The following is a 20,921-nucleotide window of genomic DNA, read 5'->3' as shown; positions in this document are numbered from 1 at the left end:
ATGATCGTTTATCAAAACAGTTTTCAATTATGCTGAAATTATGAAACAGTTCTTTATTTTTTACTTCTTGTGGACTTTTCTTAAAGTGATTTACAGGTATGAAGTTAACACACAGATCTCTATTTTAACTTTACTTTGGCTCAAAATGGGGAACACTGGTTTGAATTAATATTAAAAGCCTGTATGTAGTCATAGAAGTATGCCGTGTTGTTCTGGCACCGTAAAATTCCGCAGGCAAGGAGAACCCTGGTTTTAGCAACCAAAAACAAGAGAGCATGAACTGACAATTTTGATCTGTGCCTTTTCAAATGTAAAATAACAATAACTATCATTTCTTTCAAGTTTTATTTTGGTATTGCATCTACAACATTTTCTCTTCCATTTACAACATAGCCCCACAAGTCAGCACTTTTCATTTTCACTTGCATACATTTAAAGAAGTTTGAATTGTTGTAAACAATAAAAAAAGCTCATCTATGGTACATGATTTTTGTTCACTGCCAGTCTGTCAGTGTTGGCTCTATATACAATTATTCACAGAAATGAGGAACACAAATCATTGACATTTGTTGTACATGTACATACTTATGGTTTGTTGTACACATACACTATAAGTTTGTTGTACATGTACATCCTAAAGGTTTGTTGTACATATGTACATTCTAAAGGTTTGTTGTACACATACACTCTATAAGTTTGTTGTACACATACACTCTATGTTTGTTGTACATGTACATCCTACAGGTTTGTTGTACATATACAGTTTGTTGTACATGCACACTCTGTAAGTTTGTTGTACATGTACACTCTATAATTTGTTGTAAATGTACACTCTATGTACTGTATATGAGATATATCCCAATATTCAAAACGGAAGCCTTTGTTGTCTCTAACATTTTAAGACAATGATATTTGGTTTTCAATATACATGTATGTACACATCGTTAAAAAATATGATCTTTAAAAAAAAAATTAAACTGTATAAAAAAAAACGATGGAGCATTCACTGTTGTTCCAGCAAACATTTCAATGCCAACTTCACTGATAGGCTTAAAATCTTTCTTTGTCTGGGGTCACAATACCCCATTCCTCAACATTTGTTTGGTATACCACTGTAACCTACTTGCTTCATGTTCAGTCTACAACCATGATATAACGACACCACATTTCACAGACACTGGTGTTAAGTCTCCGTTTATGTAACGACATTGTATTCACAGAAACAGGTGTTAAGTCTCCATTTATATAACGACACTGTACTTCACAGAGACAAGTGTTAAGTCTCTGTTTATATAACGACACTGTACTTCACAGAGACCGTTGTTAAGTCTCAATTTATGTAACGACACTGTACTTCACAGAAAAAGGCGCTAAGTCTCCGTTTAATCATCACATGGTAGCATATACAGGCTGAGTGTGGTATTTGGCCTCCTGAATTTCTCGCACCAATCGGATTCGGTGTAACATTTTGTTCATGGCCTCTGTTGACAGATTCTGAGTCGAGTACCACACAGGGCTATCAGGCACACAGGATCTCTCGGGGACCAGGTAGAATGCATCGCTGCGATTCTTGATGCTCTCTGGGCTGTAACAGCAAATAAAAAAAAACAAAAAAAAAACTGATCTTTATCTATTTTACAACAATTCATAAACAATTTCTACAACTTATATTAATATCTCTCGTTGGCACTGATGTTAACAACAAATAGAACACTACCAGTAGTTACTTCATTCTAAGATTGGAGTTACAATTATTATTAATTACATAGTATATTTCAAAGTACTTTGAATAATAAGAAAATTCTAAACATCAGTTTTTATATCTTTTTTCTTATCTTTTTTAAAAGCTGATTATCAAAGGTACATATCAAAAGATGTTTAATCAGCCTGAGTTTTTTTTTCTTCATGCATTGTTTCAACTTTTTCATAAAGTAAATGTGTGAGATTTTACACACTCCTGAACATGGATCTGAATTTCTTTTTCAAAAATGTTCAATAAAATTATCCCTTCATCTTCACTGTTGGAGAATTATTATTTTTGGGGGGAGAGGACGTGTGTTTTATATAAGTTGAGGATAACTGATCCATGTACTTGGGTTAACAACTTGAGATATCCACTACTCATGCCATTCAGCATAGCTCATAAAATACCTCAAATGTATGTGCATCATCAAAAGATGCGTATTGAAATTGTGTACAAAATAAAGTCTTTCCCAATGAATCGTGTTAATTTAAAGTGCTGAATGGGATACTAAACTGTTTCTTATTTCATTGGTATTCTAATGGGGAGGAGGGGTTATCCTGAGACCGAAGTAATTCATTCCAGTTTGTTTTTCTGTCATAAAGGCCAATGTACTCATGTGTGTATGAGTATGGCCAATTGACTATAATTGTTTTTCACTGACATAGATATGAATTATAAAAACAAAAACAAGCTTGTTTATACAGATATGCTACACAAATTTTATATTTAGTACATGTATAAATAAAGGCCAAAAAAGAAAAGCTTGTGCATATGAACTCAAGTTCAATCTCATTGCTTCTATATACAATGACTGGATATGCTTTACTTGAAGACATAGACTTAATTGTAGATTTAAACAGTTGATTAAAAATTTGAAGAAAATAATGAACAAAAAGATTAAGTGGTTTTTAAGTTATTTTTAGTACCAGAAAAACCCATATATAAAGCATGCAGAACAGTAAAACAGTGCTCACTCAAAAATACCAACTACACCCTCCCCCGACGGTGTCCCCCCCCCCCTCCTAACAACTACCAACAACACCCTCCCCCGACGGTGTCCCCCCCCCAACAACTACCAACTACACCCTCCCCTGACGATGTCCCCCTCCCAACAACTACCAACTACACCCTCCCCCGACAGTGTCCCCCTCCCCCAACAACTACCAACTACACCCTCCCCCGACAGTGTCCCCCTCCCAACAACTACCAACTACACCCTCCCCCGACGGTGCCCCCCCCCAACAACTACCAACTACACCCTCCCCCGACGGTGCCCCCCCCCCCCCCCACAACTACCAACTACACCCTCCTCCGACGGTGTCCCCCCCCCCCCCAACAACTACCAACTACACCCTCCCCCGACGGTGCCCCCCTCCCAACAACTACCAACTACACCCTCCCCCGACGGTGCCCCCCCCCCAACAACTACCAACTACACCCTCCCCCGACGATGTCCCCCTCCCAACAACTACCAACTACACCCTCCCGGACGGTGTCCCCCTCCCAACAACTACCAACTACACCCTCCCCCGACGGTGTCCCCCCCCCCCCCCAACAACTACCAACTACACCCTCCCCCGACAGTGTCCCCCTCCCCCAACAACTACCAACAACACCCTCCCCCGACGGTGTCCCCCTCCCAACAACTACCAACTACACCCTCCTCCGACGGTGTCCCCCCCCCAACAACTACCAACTACACCCTCCCCCGACGGTGTCCCCCTCCCAACATGCTCAACAAATAATCATTAGAGAAAACAAATTTTTTGTCATTTGGAAGTGGCCAAAGAAATGAAAGAAATGGCTTCAGTTTTAATTTATAACAATATTGAAAGTGAAAGAAAACAGAGACTCGTATGCTCTATTCCACTATTCCATTAACCATGGGATGCAAAATTGTAATGTTTCATATAATTTGAATGTGTGTGAAGAAATTAAGGATGTATCTTCCTTTCCATAATCAACTGAACTGTTATGTTTCATACACATGTGTATTGAGAGGTCCACAACTGTGTACCGATCATAATTATTCTTGTCTACATTTATAAACGAGGCTTCAGGTGTTTCTTAAAAATAAAGATGATGACAGACATGATGACCAGAATCTTTGATTTAGAAGAGTGGCGGGTGGGGCAACACTTGGCTTAGTGGCTAAGCTATGAGATTGAACTTACTATTTTCTATAATCACTAGGCCTGCAAATAGAAAGCAAACAATCACATACATGTATGTAAAGCACAACATAAAGGATAAGATAGACATGGATTAACAGTAAGAAGTCTGCACCAAAGAGATAAACAGGGATAATCATTAACTTCCACCAGCTCTTGGGCAATGAAACTTAAACTTTCACTTTATTAATATTAAAAACGTCGTCATCTGACATTAAAAAGACATGAACTACTAATCGAACTTCGCTAGCAAAAGTACTGTATTTTTCGACAAATTACATGTCAGGTGTCAATAAAAGCCAATACAATCTCAATGTCATGAATTGAGAAATGATCACTTTCTTTTTTAATTCTTATTTTAATTTTATGCTTTTAATTTATTTATCATCCATTTTTGGAATATTGACAGTGAGATCAGACTTGGCTGCTATAATCATCATGTACATATAATAAGATAAATATACGGTATGTTAGTTACAGCCTGTTTTATTCAAGCGAGTATCGATATCCTATTTCACATAGACATTAATATCTGCCTAAAAACAAGATTCTTATTTCATGAAATACACATTTCCTACAGAATGCTTATTCTGCGTAACTTATTGATAAACGCAACCAAGAGTTCTCAAATGCAAAATCAATAAAATTTTATTGTTTGTCAGAAGATAGGCATATGATTTTAAAATGGTTATAACATAGACCTACAATTCTAATATTAATCTGAAACAAGTTTGTTCAAGATTTTCTTGTTTCAGAAAAAGGATCATCCTTTAATGTCTATTCGTGGGTAACAACTACCGTACACTAAATAAATATAGATGCCCAACAAAAATCACAATTACCTAATAATCACTACACAGAGAATATGAAGTTTTAATACTGAACTGTTAGACGAGATACATGTATATATAGTGACAGGGTGGCTCACTCCATGGTGTGAGAACATTGGACCATCAGTAATGCTGGCAACACTTACCACTTAGAGAGGTAGAACTCGTACAGCTTGACTGGACACCTTAGGGGGTTATCTACATTCTCTGCTTGTTCATAAATGGGCAGTTCCTCTTTCTTCTTGTTCTTCTGAGAATCACCTGAATTGAAAGCAAGAGAATTCTAAAGGCAATTCATATCATTTGTCCTATAAATACCAAAGAAATGAATATTTAACCTCTCTTTATCATGCTCACAATATTTTTTGCTTATTTTTTAAACAATAAACATCTCAAATGATGAATAACAATACGAGCGGTGTTTATATTTATTTAGACAGCAGCCTACTAACAGGCATTTTCTGCTGTTTTTAAACTGTGTCCAGGGTCCATAGAATTGGGAAAATTGATGCGTAAACTGATGATATTGGGAAAAAAATTTTTTTTGGTAAAAGTACTACTAGTTTCATTATTATGCTTCAATATATAAAGAAAAGTGAAGAAAAAGGCTGTTTTGTTGCATTTTTAGTTATCAGCAATGATAGGCATTGATTCTAATGACTTTGTTATAACAATGATATTTTTCTCTTTTATGTCTTAAAAAGTCAACAGCTCTTTCCAACTTCAATGAACACCTGATTGGGAAAAAAAGGTCTTGAATTGGTAAACATATCAATGATTTTTCGATTTGGAATGGGTCCAGCAAACGGACCCAAAAATAAACTAGGAACCCCCCCCCCCCCCCCCCCCCCCCCCCGACTACTCACTGGATGTTTTGAGGGGTGTGGGACAGTAGTAACGGAGGAACACACTCCGGCCGGCAGAGTTGCCTTTCCCTGGCGGGGACTTCTTCCAGTGCTTCATGATGTGTGTGAAGGAGAGCTTCAGATGGTCCTCGGCTGAGTGGAGCATGAAGTACTTGGTGTTAAAGTACACCAGGGTGTTCAGCAGGACGTGGGGGGAGTGGGCGCCCAGCTGTTTAGACTCCCACAGGTGCTCCTCCTCAATCCGGCAAACCAACTGACCTAAAGACAGAACCATAATTGACTCAGATATAAGGTACAAACTCATAGATTCAGAACACAGATTTACAGGTAATATGTACAGGAAAGGGCAGTGATAATATGTGAATACCGTAAATCTGGAAATTTTTACCGTAGATAAATTTTTAGCTAATTTGCACGTGCTCTGCATTCGAAATTTTTTTTTTCCTAAAAATTAATCAACAAAAAAAAGTAATAAAAATTTTGCTGAAGGCTGGTCTCTTCTCCAAGCTATATGAACAGGTGTCCGTAAGTAGTGGTCATTTAAAAAACTTGTTTATATAACCAGATAATTACCCCCAAGCTATTACCAGCGTGTGGAGAAGGACTTCACTCAAAATCGGTAGCCTCATGTCTATCTTAGTGTACATGTATACTGATGACACTGCATGCATGCGTGATTTATTCATAGATATGATATGTACCGGCGTTACGCAGAATGTAGCGTTATTTTTTTAACCCCATTCACAGTGTACCGGCGGGACACCAAAATTCACGGAATACGAAAATTTGTACAGTATTTTGAATTTCTTGCTGAATGCCGCTATTTTCTTCTCATTCTCGCTCGCTTGACACAGGAAAACATCACCTGTGTTTGACACGTGACCCTCCAATGCTTGTGTGTATTGTGTGGTGTACACAAACCGTCGCATGTGAAGGTGTAAACTGTTAATTGGGATAATTATCTCGCTATAAATTCGTATCAAGATACCCCTTTAGGTAGTTTTGTTGCATTTGCTGCTGTTATTGTATATATCTGTAATTTGAACAAAATATAAATTGCAGACATCAACTCTCACATGATACTATATGAAGTTGGTAAACATATCAGATTTGTGAGAAAATTAGAGGCAGCAGTAATATATGATGTCCGAAGGTTAGCTAACATTGTGTATGTATTTAATATTTGAATGCTTTTTATTTTTAGCGCCGATGACAATTTGCAAAAATTTAAAACGTAAAAATTAATCTATAGCTTTATGACTCGAATTCGCAAAAATAAATTGACATAAAAATTTCCAGATTTACGGAAGAATTGGGCACAAATTGAATATGTACTGAATCAGTTCACCAGGAGATTTTTTTGTTGTTGCAGTTTAATGGATGTTAATTCCTAATGTTTAATTAGGACTCTACCGTAATCACTTACTTTCTATTGTCTTTATACATGTACATTGCATTATTAAACATGTTCTTCAATTGAGATGCATGATTTTTGACAGCCCTTACCAGCAGAGTTGACTTTGGGTTGGTAGGGAATGAGGAGCTCGTTCAGACACTCTGTAAACTTTTCATAGTACATGTCCGTGAAGATGTTGTCTATCCTGCCATTCTCAAACAGGTACTGCTGAATCCCTGCTCAATCAGAAAAAAATTCTGGGTCTTCATTTATTCATTAATGTTGTCATTCAGTGCTAAATCAAAGTTTAAGATCATTACAGCTTTTACTTTTTTTTTAATGTACATGTACTTCTATCACATAAATCATTTATAAAAGCATTGAATAAAGAAAAGTGAAACATTCTCTTACAAGACAAGATAAAGTATGCCCTCAAAAGAGAAATAATTCCAAGTACCACATAAAGACATGTAAAAAAACAGGTACAGTTTGAATTCCCTGAAAAAAAAGTGGAAAATGATACATCTAATGTAAATTCTTAATCTTAAGGTAGAACTTACCTAAGCACAGGTAGAATATACTGTCTGGGGCGTACTCCTCCCCATTAGGCTTCCTGACCTCCTTCACAAAGAGACACAGAGAATAGTTCAGTTCATCAGCAGTACAGCCCATCATGTCAGTCTTGAACATCTTGAGCTTCCCTGAACCCTGCTTGGACACCTTCTCCAGCTGTGCATTCTTCTGAATGACCCAATGCTTCCAGGCATTTACCCCATAGGTAAATTTAAGGTGCATGTTCGCATCAGGGGCGGGTTCTGGGACCTCTGGTTCTGAGGGTTCAGGAGTCGACTCCTCCATGGGTGGTTCTGGCGGCTGGTGGTGGTTGACCTTTTGACGTTTGTGGCGTCGCTTGTTTCCACCCCCTCTCGAGGATCGTTTGGTGGAGCCTCGCCCAGATCTGGTCTCCCTTGGAATGTAAACTTCATCATCTTCATCTTGTGTGGTGGATTCTTCTGGGGGAGGTTTTGCAGGTGGAGGTGGAGGAGGCTCTGTAATAAAATCACACTGAATTTCTTCTAAAGAATATATTTTATCAATCAATTGAAAATCTTTCTTGATACCCAATTAATAACATTACTCAAAGGATACAAAAATTTTTAGAGAGGATTCAATGACAATTAATGAATAACATATAAAATGATAAGCATGACTAAGATTAGAATCCAACCTAAGCTACACTTAGGCCATCAAAAATTAATTCCTTGGTTCTCAGGCCTGCGCGTATCTGATTTCACGTTGCGCATTGCCCATTTTTTATTAAATGAATAAAACAAAATTTCAATAGTGCACTTGCTTATTCCGGAAAAAAAAATTCCGGATTTAGGACCATATTTTAGATACCCAAGTCAGTAAAACGCTTGACTTAATATAGAACATAATTGCAAACATCTCGATGATTCAGATTTAATTATAGCAATTGCAAATGGCCGCCGAATCTAGTTATGAGACGCTATGTTTAGTTATGATCACGATAGCAAAGATTTTAGTTTTGGTATATGAAGAAGAACACCATTTAACCTGAAATGCATGTAGGAGGAGAGTTACTGCAGCTTGAACTATACTAAATATCCCATTATGCTTAAACACATGGCTTTCTCAAGCCTCGTAGTTGTGGTGTCTCTTGAAGAACATGATGACTTATTTATTGTAAAACTGGTGCAATTGAAGATGAAACTCATTTTCTTTTTCAATGTAAAGCCTATTATCATCTAAGGAACAGCTATTTTAGTAATTTTTATAAGATAAGTAAAATAAATATTGCCAATAACTTGGACAAAGAAAGAAACATTTTACATGTATGTTTAAATAGTGAAATACATACTATTTTAAATATTACTGTTAAATTCATTAATGACTGCTTTGAACGCAGATGTCAATTAGTCTAAGGAAATGTTAAACTGATCTATATAGATCAGTAAAAATATATATACTGTACATGAAACTATTGTAAACATACAATGATGTTCTTATATATTCATTGGGCCTTTGCCAATTATTGTAATTGTGTTTGTGCCAATAAAATATTTGTATTTGTATTTGTATTTATTTTTATTTAGTTTGGGCTAATAAATCCAATACATTTATTGCAAGGTAACCTTTTATTTGCTTTAAAACATCGTTTTTTCTGGATTTGAATAAGAGTTGCACATTGTTAAAATAAAAAGAATTAAAAAATACCCCATCCTTTTTTTATGAAATAAAAAGAAAAAATTGTCACCACCCGATCGCATCTGTTTTTGAAAATGTTGGCCTGAGAACCAAGAGATTAATTTTTTTTGGCCTTAAGTACTTTTCCCTTCTGTAACACACTAGTTTCTGAAACTACCTGTGTTAACAGGCACTGGCTCAATAGAACTCTCCAAATCCATGACTGGTTCGGTCATTTCTGACGCCATTCTCAGTGCCATCTGAAGCATGTCTTCTCCCAGGTCCCCATTACTCTCCGCCTTCGCTGTTGACGCCATTGTCGTTGTTGTCGATATCGTCGTTTCTGTCGCATCGGGCCCTGTGGAGTGGGGAGTAGGAGTTGGCGATTTGCAATTAGTTTTTTCTGAAGTACAACATCTTTGGTGAAAAAACTAATTTAAACTGTAGCACAGATACTCTAGTCGAAAATAAATTTTGTCTTAATCTAGAAAACCCATGACAAACACAGGCTTAAAAATTCTGTGTTATTAAAAAATAATAGAACTTTGCCAATAGAGTTGAACTCATTAGCATTAGTACTTTTGGACTCTGGCTCCGCTTCCTTTTCAGAATCTGAGTCGGACTCATTGCCAACACCAGCAACAGCTTCAGCCATCATAAGGAGCTCTGCCTCCAGAGGATCATTGGGAATTTTTTCTCGTATTTCCTGAAGAACAAAAAGCAGATGTGAAAAACCATAAAACTTGAACTTTTTCTTCTATAAGTTGTTGTATTTCCTTACACACATTAAACTTATCTTTAGTTCCATAAAACTTTCACTCTATATCAAAGTCTTTTCAGATACCATTCCATACATTGAGCCCATTACCTTGATATGCTTTAGAATTCCGTCGGCCGATTTTTTGGTGGTCGGAATGAAGCACGGAATCGGGATGGGGACAGGAACAGGAAAGGGTACTGGTGTGGGCTGGGTATACATGGACATCGGCACCGGGACGTAGAATGGGATGGGCACCGGGATAATCACCTTTTCTGGCTCAACCTTCTCTACAAGGTTCAAGACAATACATCAGTACTTGCACATGTTGTACATATATGATAAAAACATATGCAAAATTGAACTACTTGTAATTGTATTTCTTGATAAAGCCCAGGGGTGAGACCATTGCAATCCAAATGGACTCTTCACTCTATAGCCAATACTGCTTTCAAATATAAAGGTGTTTGTCAAACCTGTTTGAATTCGAAGGGTGTGGGTGTCAAGGATGGGGAAATGGTAATTTGTATTGCTAATTGTAAATTAAGTGTAATTAATTGCAAATTTTGATGTAATTGAAAGTAATGAGTAATAGATCTAATTTTCAATTACATGTAATGGTAATTAAATTTTTTTAATAAATTTCAAAAATGGCATGTTATTCACATTACTTTTCAATTACATACTGATGATTGTAAATATGAACAAGAACGCTGTCCACTATCCATTGTCCCTTACACTTCCAACAGTACAAAAGTATAAAACAATACAAACACAAGATTAAATTAGGAAGATTACTTAAATGCATTTAACTTTTACAAAAAATACATTTATGTACACATAGTGTTTTGATTTTGACTTTTTCACTCATTCACTATCTAATCATGAGGTTCCTAACTTTGTATCAGGTATAAATATCAATGTTTCTATTCTTTAACAATTTGTGGGGACCAAATATTTTGATGGTATGCTCAATCTCTTTTGCCTAACAAATCAATTATTTTATTGAAATAATTATTGTTTCCAACTATTAATTGTGTTTGATTAAAAAGGATCCGTTTATTTTACAAATAAAATCAATTTTATTTGAACTATATAAATTATAAAGTCATGCTATTTAATTGCCAGTTTGCCTACAGGGTTTTTTTTTAGGTCCCAAAACAAGGGCCTGGACCTTTCCATTTGGGAAAAATAGCAACATTTGGATGCAATTGGGAAAATGTCTTACCTTACATTTCTCTAAATAATTTCAAATAAGACATTACCGTATTGTTAGAAAAATATGTGTAAACAGGTTTAACCAGTTTTGCATCACCCAGTTTATTTTTTTTTTCTGTTATACTTTGAATTGTGCGACATGTTGACAGTCACAATATGGCGGCCCTTATTCCATTTTGAACATGCGGTTTAGATTTTTAAGACCCCGATCCCGATTTACTTTTCACGAATTTCGGGACACGTTTTTTTTTCTTAAACGATATTTGTTTTAAACTTTTGGGAATTTTCTGAGATGAAATTGGGAAAAACACGTACTTTTTACCGTTGGGAATGGGGCCAAATACAGACCCCCTACGACCCCTAAAAAAACCCTGGCGTAGCGCTATGGCTTTAGTAGGGTTTTTCAGTTTTTGTCACCAAACCTTGATGAGTTCTCTTAATGACCAATAGGTGTGAATTATGCTTTTATAACAATTATAGTCTTCTCTCTACCCCAGATTTACATGTACTTAGTAACCTTTATTTTTCCAATTTATAAAAAAGAATTTAGTAGTAGTATTTTCAGTGTACCCAAAAGACTTGTAGATATGACAGGTGTAGGTTACAGGACATGGATATTGAACGATAAATAATCATTAAATGAAAATGTAACTATGCGTAGGTGTTGTAGGTAAATCATTAGTAAATTTTCATGACAAAATTTGTACATGTCATATCTGCTTTAATTCAATAAATGTATTTTTCTCAAATGTAATGTGTAATTCAATTAATTACATTTGTAAAGTAATTGTAATATAATAAATTACACTTGAAAATCCCTGTAATGGTAATGGTAATTTAATAGAAGGTTTTAAGCAAATAATTGTAATTTAATTATTCACTCTCTAATGGAATTGACCCAATCTCTGGTGGGCGTATTGTTTGCTTTCTTGTATTTCTTGACATGTACAAATCATTGAGATAAGAAAATTAGAATGAATGTGAGGTATTCACTGAATAATACCAAGACTGCATTCAAGTGTCAAACTGTTTGTTGTACCTGTTTGAATTCCTAGGGTGTAGGCGAGAGGTTTGCTTTTGTGTATCTCTTGACATAGAAATAAGACAATTGCAATGAATGCGTAATGTTCACTCCACAATTTTCTCTTTTCAGACAAAGTCTGCAATCAAGTATCAAGCTGTTTGTCGAACCTGTTTGAATTCCGAGGGTCTGCGTGTGAGGTTTGCAGGAGGTGGCTTTAGTCTGGAGGAAGGGTTTACACATGATGGACTTGTTCTTCATGGACTTTGGATAGGAAGGCTGTATCACAATCTGTTGTTGAATCTGGACCTGGGATGTCTGAAATGTAAACATGCTTACTATATACATGTACATTATTCATGCACGTTTGAAGTTTTTTCCAGAACATTTTATCCAATTTCCTAACACACCAGACCAAATGGTTTTAAATAATTAAATGAATAAATAACCAACCCTCTTGAATATAAATAGCTTCACAAATCACAATCATGTCAATGTATTGCTTTTTTGTGTCCAGGTGTAATTATATATATATGTAAATAGTGGTACGTCGCGTATATTTTTGTTGACGAGTAGGTAAGCAGCCTACCTTTGTTTGGACTTGGTTAGAGGGTGCTGTAGTAGACACCGACTTCAGACCTCCCTGCTGGCTTGCTATAAAATCAAAAACAGTCTGTACTAAATCGCCTGGTCTTAAAATTCTCTTTCTTTAATTAGTATAGATTTGACAATGGTTGAATAATCTTTATCTGCTGATTTATCATGTTTACGAAAAATTTAATAGACTCATAAATGTGTCATCCAATCTATCGTAGTATTATAACATATGTAACTGGTATCCATTCTTGATATTCTTTTTTTGATTACCGATACTCTTATTACTTAGTGAGCATTGAAAAATACAAAATCTATGGGGACTATAGATTTTTATTTTGTTACCGGTATGTACATGAAGAAAATAAAAAAATGAACTAATGTCATAGAATTCAACAAAACTATGTAAATTAACAATCATAAGATAATCAACAAAGTAAACAAATTATTTGAATGGAAGAAATGATACAAATACAAGATATCTGTGAGCCAATGCTCACTTGTAATACCCCCGCTCTGATGTGAATATGCAAAATAAGCAAAGTCAACATTTAAGAAGAAGTTGACATCCAATTGGTACAGAAATATATACCAACGTATGGCATGCAAATAGTGTGATTAAATTTTAAGCATCTGCAATATATAGTTGCCGAGAAATCTTTGATGAAAACTTGTTTGAAAATTTAGGCTAAAAATATACAACGTCAACATTTACTAGGAAGTTGATGTCCAATTGGTATAAAATATATCCTACAATATTACATGCCTAAACTATTGGTGTATTAAAATTTCAAGCATCTGCAATGAATAGTTGCTGAGAAAATGTGACAGAAATTGTTGATACAGACAGACGGACACACAAGGGTAAAACAGTATACACCCTCCTCCTTCGGAGTGGGGGTATAACAAACTCCAGCGTGTCAATACTTTGATTATGATTGAATACCTTTGGGGGCCAGGGATACAATGTTAGAGATGACTGGGCTGGACCCTGGGGCCTGACTCGCTCTTTGAGATAACTGCTTGGATGCAGGGGGCTGCTTTGAGGGTGGAGCTGAAAAATACACCATCATCAACTCAAAGTAACCATGTGATTTTAGTGGCAAAACAACTGAATGGCTTTAATCTATTGTTTTCTAGCACAGATATTTTTTAACGTAAATCCGATGTTTTCATATTGTTGTATCATAGTACTAAAGCAATCAAAAGTTTCAACATTGTTGGAATAAATAAAAAAAAAAATCATCAAGTTTTAACACAGTTACCTTAGCGTACAAGAAAATTTTTAAGAAAAGATAATGCACACAGGAATGTAGATGTACACAAAAATCTTGTCAGCAAACATGGTTACCTCTGGTTGCATTCCTTGTGACTGGAGCATTCTTCACCTGTTGCACTGGTTTGTGAGGTTGCTGTGGCTGTTTGACATGTTGCGGAGGTTGCTTTACAGGTTGCTGGGGTGGTTTTACAGGTGGCTGCTGAGTTTGATTGACAGGGGCCGATGTTTTATTTGATGATGCAGCAAACTGCGATTGAAAGGCCATCACACACTGGTATGAACAGAAGTTTCGAACTGATGCATCACTCATAGTCAGATGATACTGCGCGGGGACAAACTTCCGACAGTGATCACACACTACTGCCTGGTTAGAGGTCGCCTGAAGGTTGACCCGATACAGAGACAAGCAGTTCAATGAACAAAACAGCTGGTATTTGTTGTTTGCATCTACCCTTTCAATCATGTCAAAGTTGCCTTTCTTAGAGTTACACCAAGCACATGCCACTATTTTCTTTTTCTCTGACTTGAATTTGTTGACACATACAAAACTACAGAATCGTTTCTGTTGTCCCTCGAACTGGATAAACTGGGGCGCTCCGTCAGAGAAGCAGTATGTACCACAATTATCACAGGAGCTTAGTGTCAGTTTATTGGCGTACTGGAAGGCCGAGAGGCATGGGTCGCTACAGAGTTGGTGAGTTTTACCGTCCAACAAGATCTCGTGCTTCACAGTCGAATGCTTCTTACAAACTGAACATGGGAACTCTCCCTTTGGGAGAGTCTTTGACTTCTGTGCCCGCTCCACCCCAACTATTTCTACATCACAATTTGTTTTGTCCTCGTACTTCTGTAAACAAGACTGACTGCAGAAGTCTTTAAAGGTTCCTTCTTTTCCAACAGGCGCAACAAACGCATCAACAGATTTGGATATATCCTTCTGACAGCATTCACACAGCTTCTGCCTCCTCTTGAACTCAATGTAGCAGTTGTTACAGCAAAACTGCTTCACTATGTTACCATACCTCAGACAGAACTTCCCCTTGGCGCTGGCTGCTACCATACTGGCACAGTTAGTACAGGCCGCGTTGAGGGATCCCTGGAACTTCCCCAGACAATCCTCCCCACAGAAGTCCATACCCTGCCAGTTCAGGAATGGCTTGGAGGTTTTAATGTTCATCAATTGACACACTGAGCAGGTTTTGAATTGTTCCTGACCGGAGTTGTTGGTAGGGGGTTTCTTTGACTCTGTGCGGGCTTGCTTAGGGGTTGAGTTGGAGGAGTTGGCTGTGCCGGATGCCCTGAGGTATTGGGTGGGGTTGGAACGGAATTTTTGGAAGCAAGTGTCATCACACAGGTGCTTGACATCTCCATTGCGCACGATGTTATACTTACATTTGCCAATCTGAAAGCAGTTAAATAGAAAAAGATAAAAACATTAAGTTTAGAATTTTACCAATCATAAATTGTACGATGTTCAAACTTCACAACATAGACTGACCTTACTACAAACAATGCAAGTCTGAACTTTGCTTGGTGGTTTAGCTGATGTAGTGGCGGGAGATTTCTTTGCCTCTTTATTGACTTCTGACTTTGTTGGTTGTCTTGGAACCTCAGTCTACAATACATACGATGTTTACTAGCATTCAAATGATACAGAATGGGACATAACTCTTATAAACAGTTTACTTGGGGAGACCTCTATGATCTATTAGGTTACCTTTTCCTGATTGTCTTGGTTAAGGATGTCGGAGATATCAGTTACCTTTTCCTGATTGTCTTGGTTAAGGATGTCGGAGATATCAGTTACCTTTTCCTGATTGTCTTTGTTAAGGATGTCGGAGATATCAGTTACCTTTTCCTAACTGTCTTGGTTAAGGACGTCGGAGATATCAGTTACCTTTTGCTGCTTGTCTTTGTTAAGGACGTCTGAGATATCAGTTCCACCACTGACAGATGATATCTGTAGTCCACTTCCAGAGGGTACAGAGGGCTGCTTCTTGGCTAATAAAAAAGTGTAATCAAAATACTCAGTCCCTTAATGTTACCATTAAAAACAATATTTTCAGGTGAATATAGTAAACTTCAAGCAACATTTACAAATAAATACCATCATTTAACGCAAGTTATAAGTGTCAATAAAAAATTCAAACAATATCGATAAAATTCAAAATTGAGAAAAATATCTTACTGTTTAAAGGGAAATATTTCACCCCATTTTATTCCCTCCCCCTTTGACTTTGTAGTCAGTGGGCAAACTTATGACTAGGTGAATTATTACAAACAGGGTTATCTCTTTTAATTAACAAGATTGAGTCTGGGCAAATTTAAGACGGAGCAAAACTGTTCACAGGAGTAGAGGGGTGAAAATAACCCTGAATACAGCACATAGCTTTCCATCATGCGATTATAAATAAGAACATGTTGTTAGAAATGATAACTGTCATCTTACTGGCAGGACTAACTCCTACAATGGCTATGTCATCAGAATCATCATCATCCTCTTTCTTCTCTTCTTCTTTGGGTTCTGTAATTTGCAAAAAAATATGTTTAAAAATTAAATTTAAAATCACTGATAGAAAATACATTTTACTATTCAGTAAAACATCAAGGTATTTTTAAGATTAAAATCATGAAGTTACATAGCATTAGGACAGAACACAAGCAAGTAGCATTTCAACGTGTCCTCCTCCTACTTACTTTTGGCATCCTCTTTATCATCAATCATGACAACATCCTCATCCGCTGGCGGACTGGTTTTCTTTTCTTTGCTTTCATCTGCGTCCCTGGTTGCCTCCCCTGTCACATCCTCAGCTGAAGTCTTTTCTTCTGTGTCTTCATTTTTCTCCTCAGGAGTTTCCACTTCTGTTCCTTGTTCTGCATCAAGCACCTCTTCATTTTCTGCAGGTGCTTCTACAGGTGTTTTGGATTCAACAACAGTCTCTATTGCATCAGAATCTGCCGAATTATCAGCATTTTCTGTTTTTGTCACTTCAGAAGTATCACTGCTCCCTTCACCAGCCTCTGTCACAACCTCGTGTGTGGGAGCAATGTCTGTCAAGTCTTTAGAAGGCAACTCCTCATTCACATCCCCATCCTGTGAACTCTCTCCAGACTTCTCCTCCACAACCTCCTGACCTTTGACCTCTGTCACCTCCTCCTCCTCTTTTTCAGGCTCTTTTTCCCTCAACAGATTGTCTTCATCCATCTCTTCCACATCTTCACTCACAACCCCTTCAACCGGTTTCAACAGCCGGTCTTCACTTTCTGATACCTCCATGCTTTCAGCCTCTTTCTCTACAGATTGAGCATTAGAACTGCATAAGATAGCATCATCATTATGATCGGTTTCCATCGCCTCTATAGCACCTTCATCTGTGATGTCTCCATGGAAGGTGCCTACTGAAGTGATGGTCAACTCTCCCACTCCACCGCCATGAGAATCAGAGTCCAGCACAGACTCCGAAACTTCTGAACTACTGGGTTCCGTTTCCACACTAACTTTAGGTTCTAAACTCGGGGATTCTGGCCCCACCTCATGTTCTTGTTCTATGCTTTCTGTATCCTCTGTTTGTGCTTCCTCGGATTCATTTACAACTGGGTTTGTTTCCGTCTCTGCCTCTGAGGAAATATCTAGAACAGTCTCTGTTGCTTTTGGTGGTTCTACAGAATCACTGGACTCTTTCTGTGTATCACTTAGAGAATCTAAATCCTGAACACATGTTGAATTATCCTGTGATGGCTGACTGTCATTCTCCGCAGGAATTTCTTCAGGCTGAGTTACCTCCTCTTCTTGGACTTCATTCAGACCAGCATCCTGCACCCCAGCATCCTGTACCGCAGCATCCTGTACCCCAGCATCCTGTACCCTGTCCTCCTGACCAGACTCCTGAGGCGCTTCAGTGAGTGGAGATTCTTCAACAGGGATGGCATGTGATACTACATTAGTCACAAGAAGGTTCATCTGCGGTGATGTGGGCTCCTCTGGAATCGTGGCATCTATTTCTATGAAATTTCACATTACATAACTTTAATGAACACAATATATACTCATAACAGTCATACTGGTAATCTCTTTGTTCAGTTGACCAAAAATCGAAAATCATAATATCATTTACATAATTTCAATTTAATATAAAATGTCCTCAAAATAGAAATCAGGTCATTTCTTTGTTCAGTTGATAAAAAATTCTTCTTCATGTTAAAATTTTCACATCAAATCTAGCATGAATGTAGAATACAGAACAAGAGAATTAATTAAGATAATGAGACGAATAATGTGCCAAAAATTTTGCATGGGTCTCAAGAACATCCCAGATGCAAATGTCTCATCGCCACAAATCAGTCCTTTTACAGTTCTTGTGTGTTTCTTGTGGACACTGTTGCATATAATTGTCATCAAGAACCAGTAAATCATGTCCAAATCTTGAATAAAAGTCTGACACTGCAATGGCGCAGATAAAAATTGGTTTACAGAAACTGTTGGGAATAAGAAGTGAATACCTTTGTCTGGTTCTGGGGGGACAGCCATGCCGTCAGGATCATCTTGATCCTCACCACTCCCATTCATCTCCACCCCATTCACTTCCCTCAGAACCTACCAAATAAGGCACTGTATCATAGATCTTGCATTAAACAAGACATATCTAAGCACATCTGACAACAAAATAAATTTTAATACAACATGAAAATATACATTTCAGAAGTGTTTTTTTGTTAACTGATCTACAAATTATTAAAAATTCATTAGGTAACTATATAAACATTTAACTTTTTTCAATTTTACTTTTTCAAATACCAAAAAAATAAAACAATGATGAAAAAATGTTTTAATAATATAAATTTTTTTCATTATATTAAGGTGATATTGGACACCTCCAAATTGTGACATATATCCGATCAAACTAAACAATAAAATCTAATATGCTTATGTAAATTTTTTCTTTCCCAAAATTGTAACATAACAGCATAGCGCAATGTATTAGAGTGTTAACTACCAATCTGTTAGTCATGAGTTCGAATCTTGATGGGGCTTTTGTAAATTTGACCATTCCAAAAAAATTTAAAACATATTTTTGGGTCATATTTCTAGAAATTTGAAAATTCTAAGACAAGGGAAGTATTCTGATTTTTGTGTAACTTTTATCCATATTAACAGGTGTCCCATACCACCTCAAATGAATATATATAAAACCAATCAAAGTATTCATCACATGTGCCGGTATGAAAAATCTATTGCTCTTAAAGTTTTGTTTTATTTAAGGTTGAATAACACATCATCACAAAATGGCTGACATCTGATCTAAATGCCGTTTCGTTTAATCAAAATAATTTTGTTAGCGACATGTAAATTACTCCATGGCCGAGTGGATAAAGAGTCGGCCTTCTGATCCGTATATCCTGAGTTCGCATCCTGCAGGGGCTTTTGTTGAATTTTTAATAGATTTTCAATTTTTATTCCCCAACTGCAAATTTTTCGCTTATTTGACATATGTACAGTTTAATTATCATTATATATCTTTCATAATTAATTAATCTACTGTTAATTTGAGTAACTTTTTCGAGGTGTGTTATTCCACACTAAAGCTTTAGTTACTTCCCTTTCACAATAAGAAAAAACTTTACACATTTTTATTTACAGCAGAAAATATTTAATTTAGCTTAAGAAGAAATTTAATGCAAAAGAAAAATTGTCGGCATTATTAAGTTTTTAAGTAATATATGATTACATATTTATGATCTTGTAACATTTAAAACAATGATCATTGACTCAGTACTCCGAGAGTTGTGCCCCTTTTTACTGTATGTTTCTGCCAAAATTCTCGCATAATGTGTCTCATCAAAATGAAATGCAAAGCGATACCCCTTTCAAATAGCATATACTAACTGGTTTGATCGGTGCCTCGATGTTTTCGTCTGTGGTGAGCCTAGGCTCGATGTCTGGATTATCGGCGTCTTCGACCTCATTCGACTCGAGTCCCGACATTTCGACTTTTTAACTTCTAACGACAATTTCTGATGATCATCTAACAATCAAAAACCTGATCTTTGGCGTTTAAATTCAGCCTCTGCTATTTCCGTAGATGCAATCACCGACATTCAACGAATATTAATGTTTTCCCTTCGGATTCAAGTCCTACAACCGCATTGTTTTGATGAAAATGGCGGCTAGAGCCTCGTTTTCACTCCGACTCGCACAGTACGACTTGCACTAATAAGTTGGACTCGATATTCCTTTTATACCTATCACGAACTAGCAGACGTTTTGTTTGCAAGTCATTATGTTGGACTAGATGAAATAGGAACCGTTCTTATCTTAGATCTAAGCCAGTGATGCATTATTGTTTGGGACACTTAATTATGACTTTCCCAATTTTTAAATAATAACAGTTACAGGCGCCAGGCATAGCAATGAGACTTTATAGGCCTATGTTGAGAAATTTCATCACCAGTTAAAACAGGCACGAAACATCGGGGTGGGGGGGGGGGATTTTGTCGCAGAAAATATTTATGTTAAATATACATGTTAAATATACATGAAAAAAAAAAATGAAATCAAAATTTTAATAAAAAAAACCTATAAATCCGTCAGTTCATATATATAGTCATAATGTATAGTTTCACCCCCCCCCCCCCACTCCCACCCCAATTCAAGGAAACTGATTCTTTCTTAGTGAGGTGGTATGGGACACGTTCATGTTGTGACGCATTATTTATCGAAAGAAACAATAAAATCAAGTAAATTTTTACATACATGTAGTTGTCGTCTAACAGTATGGCCCAGTGGGTTATAGAGGGTTCACGGATCTGTAAGATATAATGTACGTATGATATGAGTTC

General features: G+C 36.8%; 1 protein-coding gene across 4 annotated transcripts; it reads right to left on the bottom strand.

The window, feature by feature from the left end:
* Positions 1-330: 330 nt before the first annotated feature.
* Positions 331-20,248, bottom strand: LOC128183036 (zinc finger MYM-type protein 4-like). Of its 4 annotated transcripts, none has more exons than XM_052851837.1 (19): positions 19,969-20,248; positions 18,585-18,678; positions 16,782-18,086; positions 16,534-16,608; positions 15,982-16,085; positions 15,583-15,699; positions 14,157-15,486; positions 13,752-13,859; positions 12,801-12,865; positions 12,382-12,529; positions 10,084-10,262; positions 9,795-9,921; positions 9,394-9,618; positions 7,568-8,056; positions 7,118-7,243; positions 5,612-5,869; positions 4,892-5,006; positions 3,919-3,939; positions 331-1,591 (listed from the first exon to the last, which is right to left on the bottom strand). In XM_052851837.1, exons 1-19 carry the CDS (start codon positions 20,065-20,067, stop codon positions 1,390-1,392), a joined length of 5,187 nt encoding a protein of 1,728 aa, XP_052707797.1. In that variant the 5' UTR covers positions 20,068-20,248; the 3' UTR covers positions 331-1,389. The 4 variants fall into 4 exon arrangements, with proteins under 4 accessions (XP_052707797.1, XP_052707798.1, XP_052707800.1 ...); XM_052851838.1 differs by having other exon boundaries at positions 331-1,585; XM_052851840.1 differs by having other exon boundaries at positions 9,394-9,573.
* Positions 20,249-20,921: the final 673 nt, after the last annotated feature.

The sequence above is a fragment of the Crassostrea angulata genome, chromosome 5 (genome assembly GCF_025612915.1).
Source record: "Crassostrea angulata isolate pt1a10 chromosome 5, ASM2561291v2, whole genome shotgun sequence".
In the NCBI taxonomy this organism is placed as follows: domain Eukaryota; kingdom Metazoa; phylum Mollusca; class Bivalvia; order Ostreida; family Ostreidae; genus Magallana; species Magallana angulata.
This window is presented reverse-complemented; position numbering and strand designations above follow the sequence as displayed.

Coding starts and splice junctions, on each gene's coding strand:
- LOC128183036 (XM_052851837.1), bottom strand. CDS start 20,067: ATGTCGGGACTCGAGTCGAATGAGGTCGAAGACGCCGATAATCCAGAC. Junction 18,087..18,584: donor CCCCCCAGAACCAGACAAAG/GTATTCACTTCT, acceptor GAAATTTCATAG/AAATAGATGCCACGATTCCA. Junction 15,487..15,582: donor CTTGCATTGTTTGTAGTAAG/GTCAGTCTATGT, acceptor AACTGCTTTCAG/ATTGGCAAATGTAAGTATAA.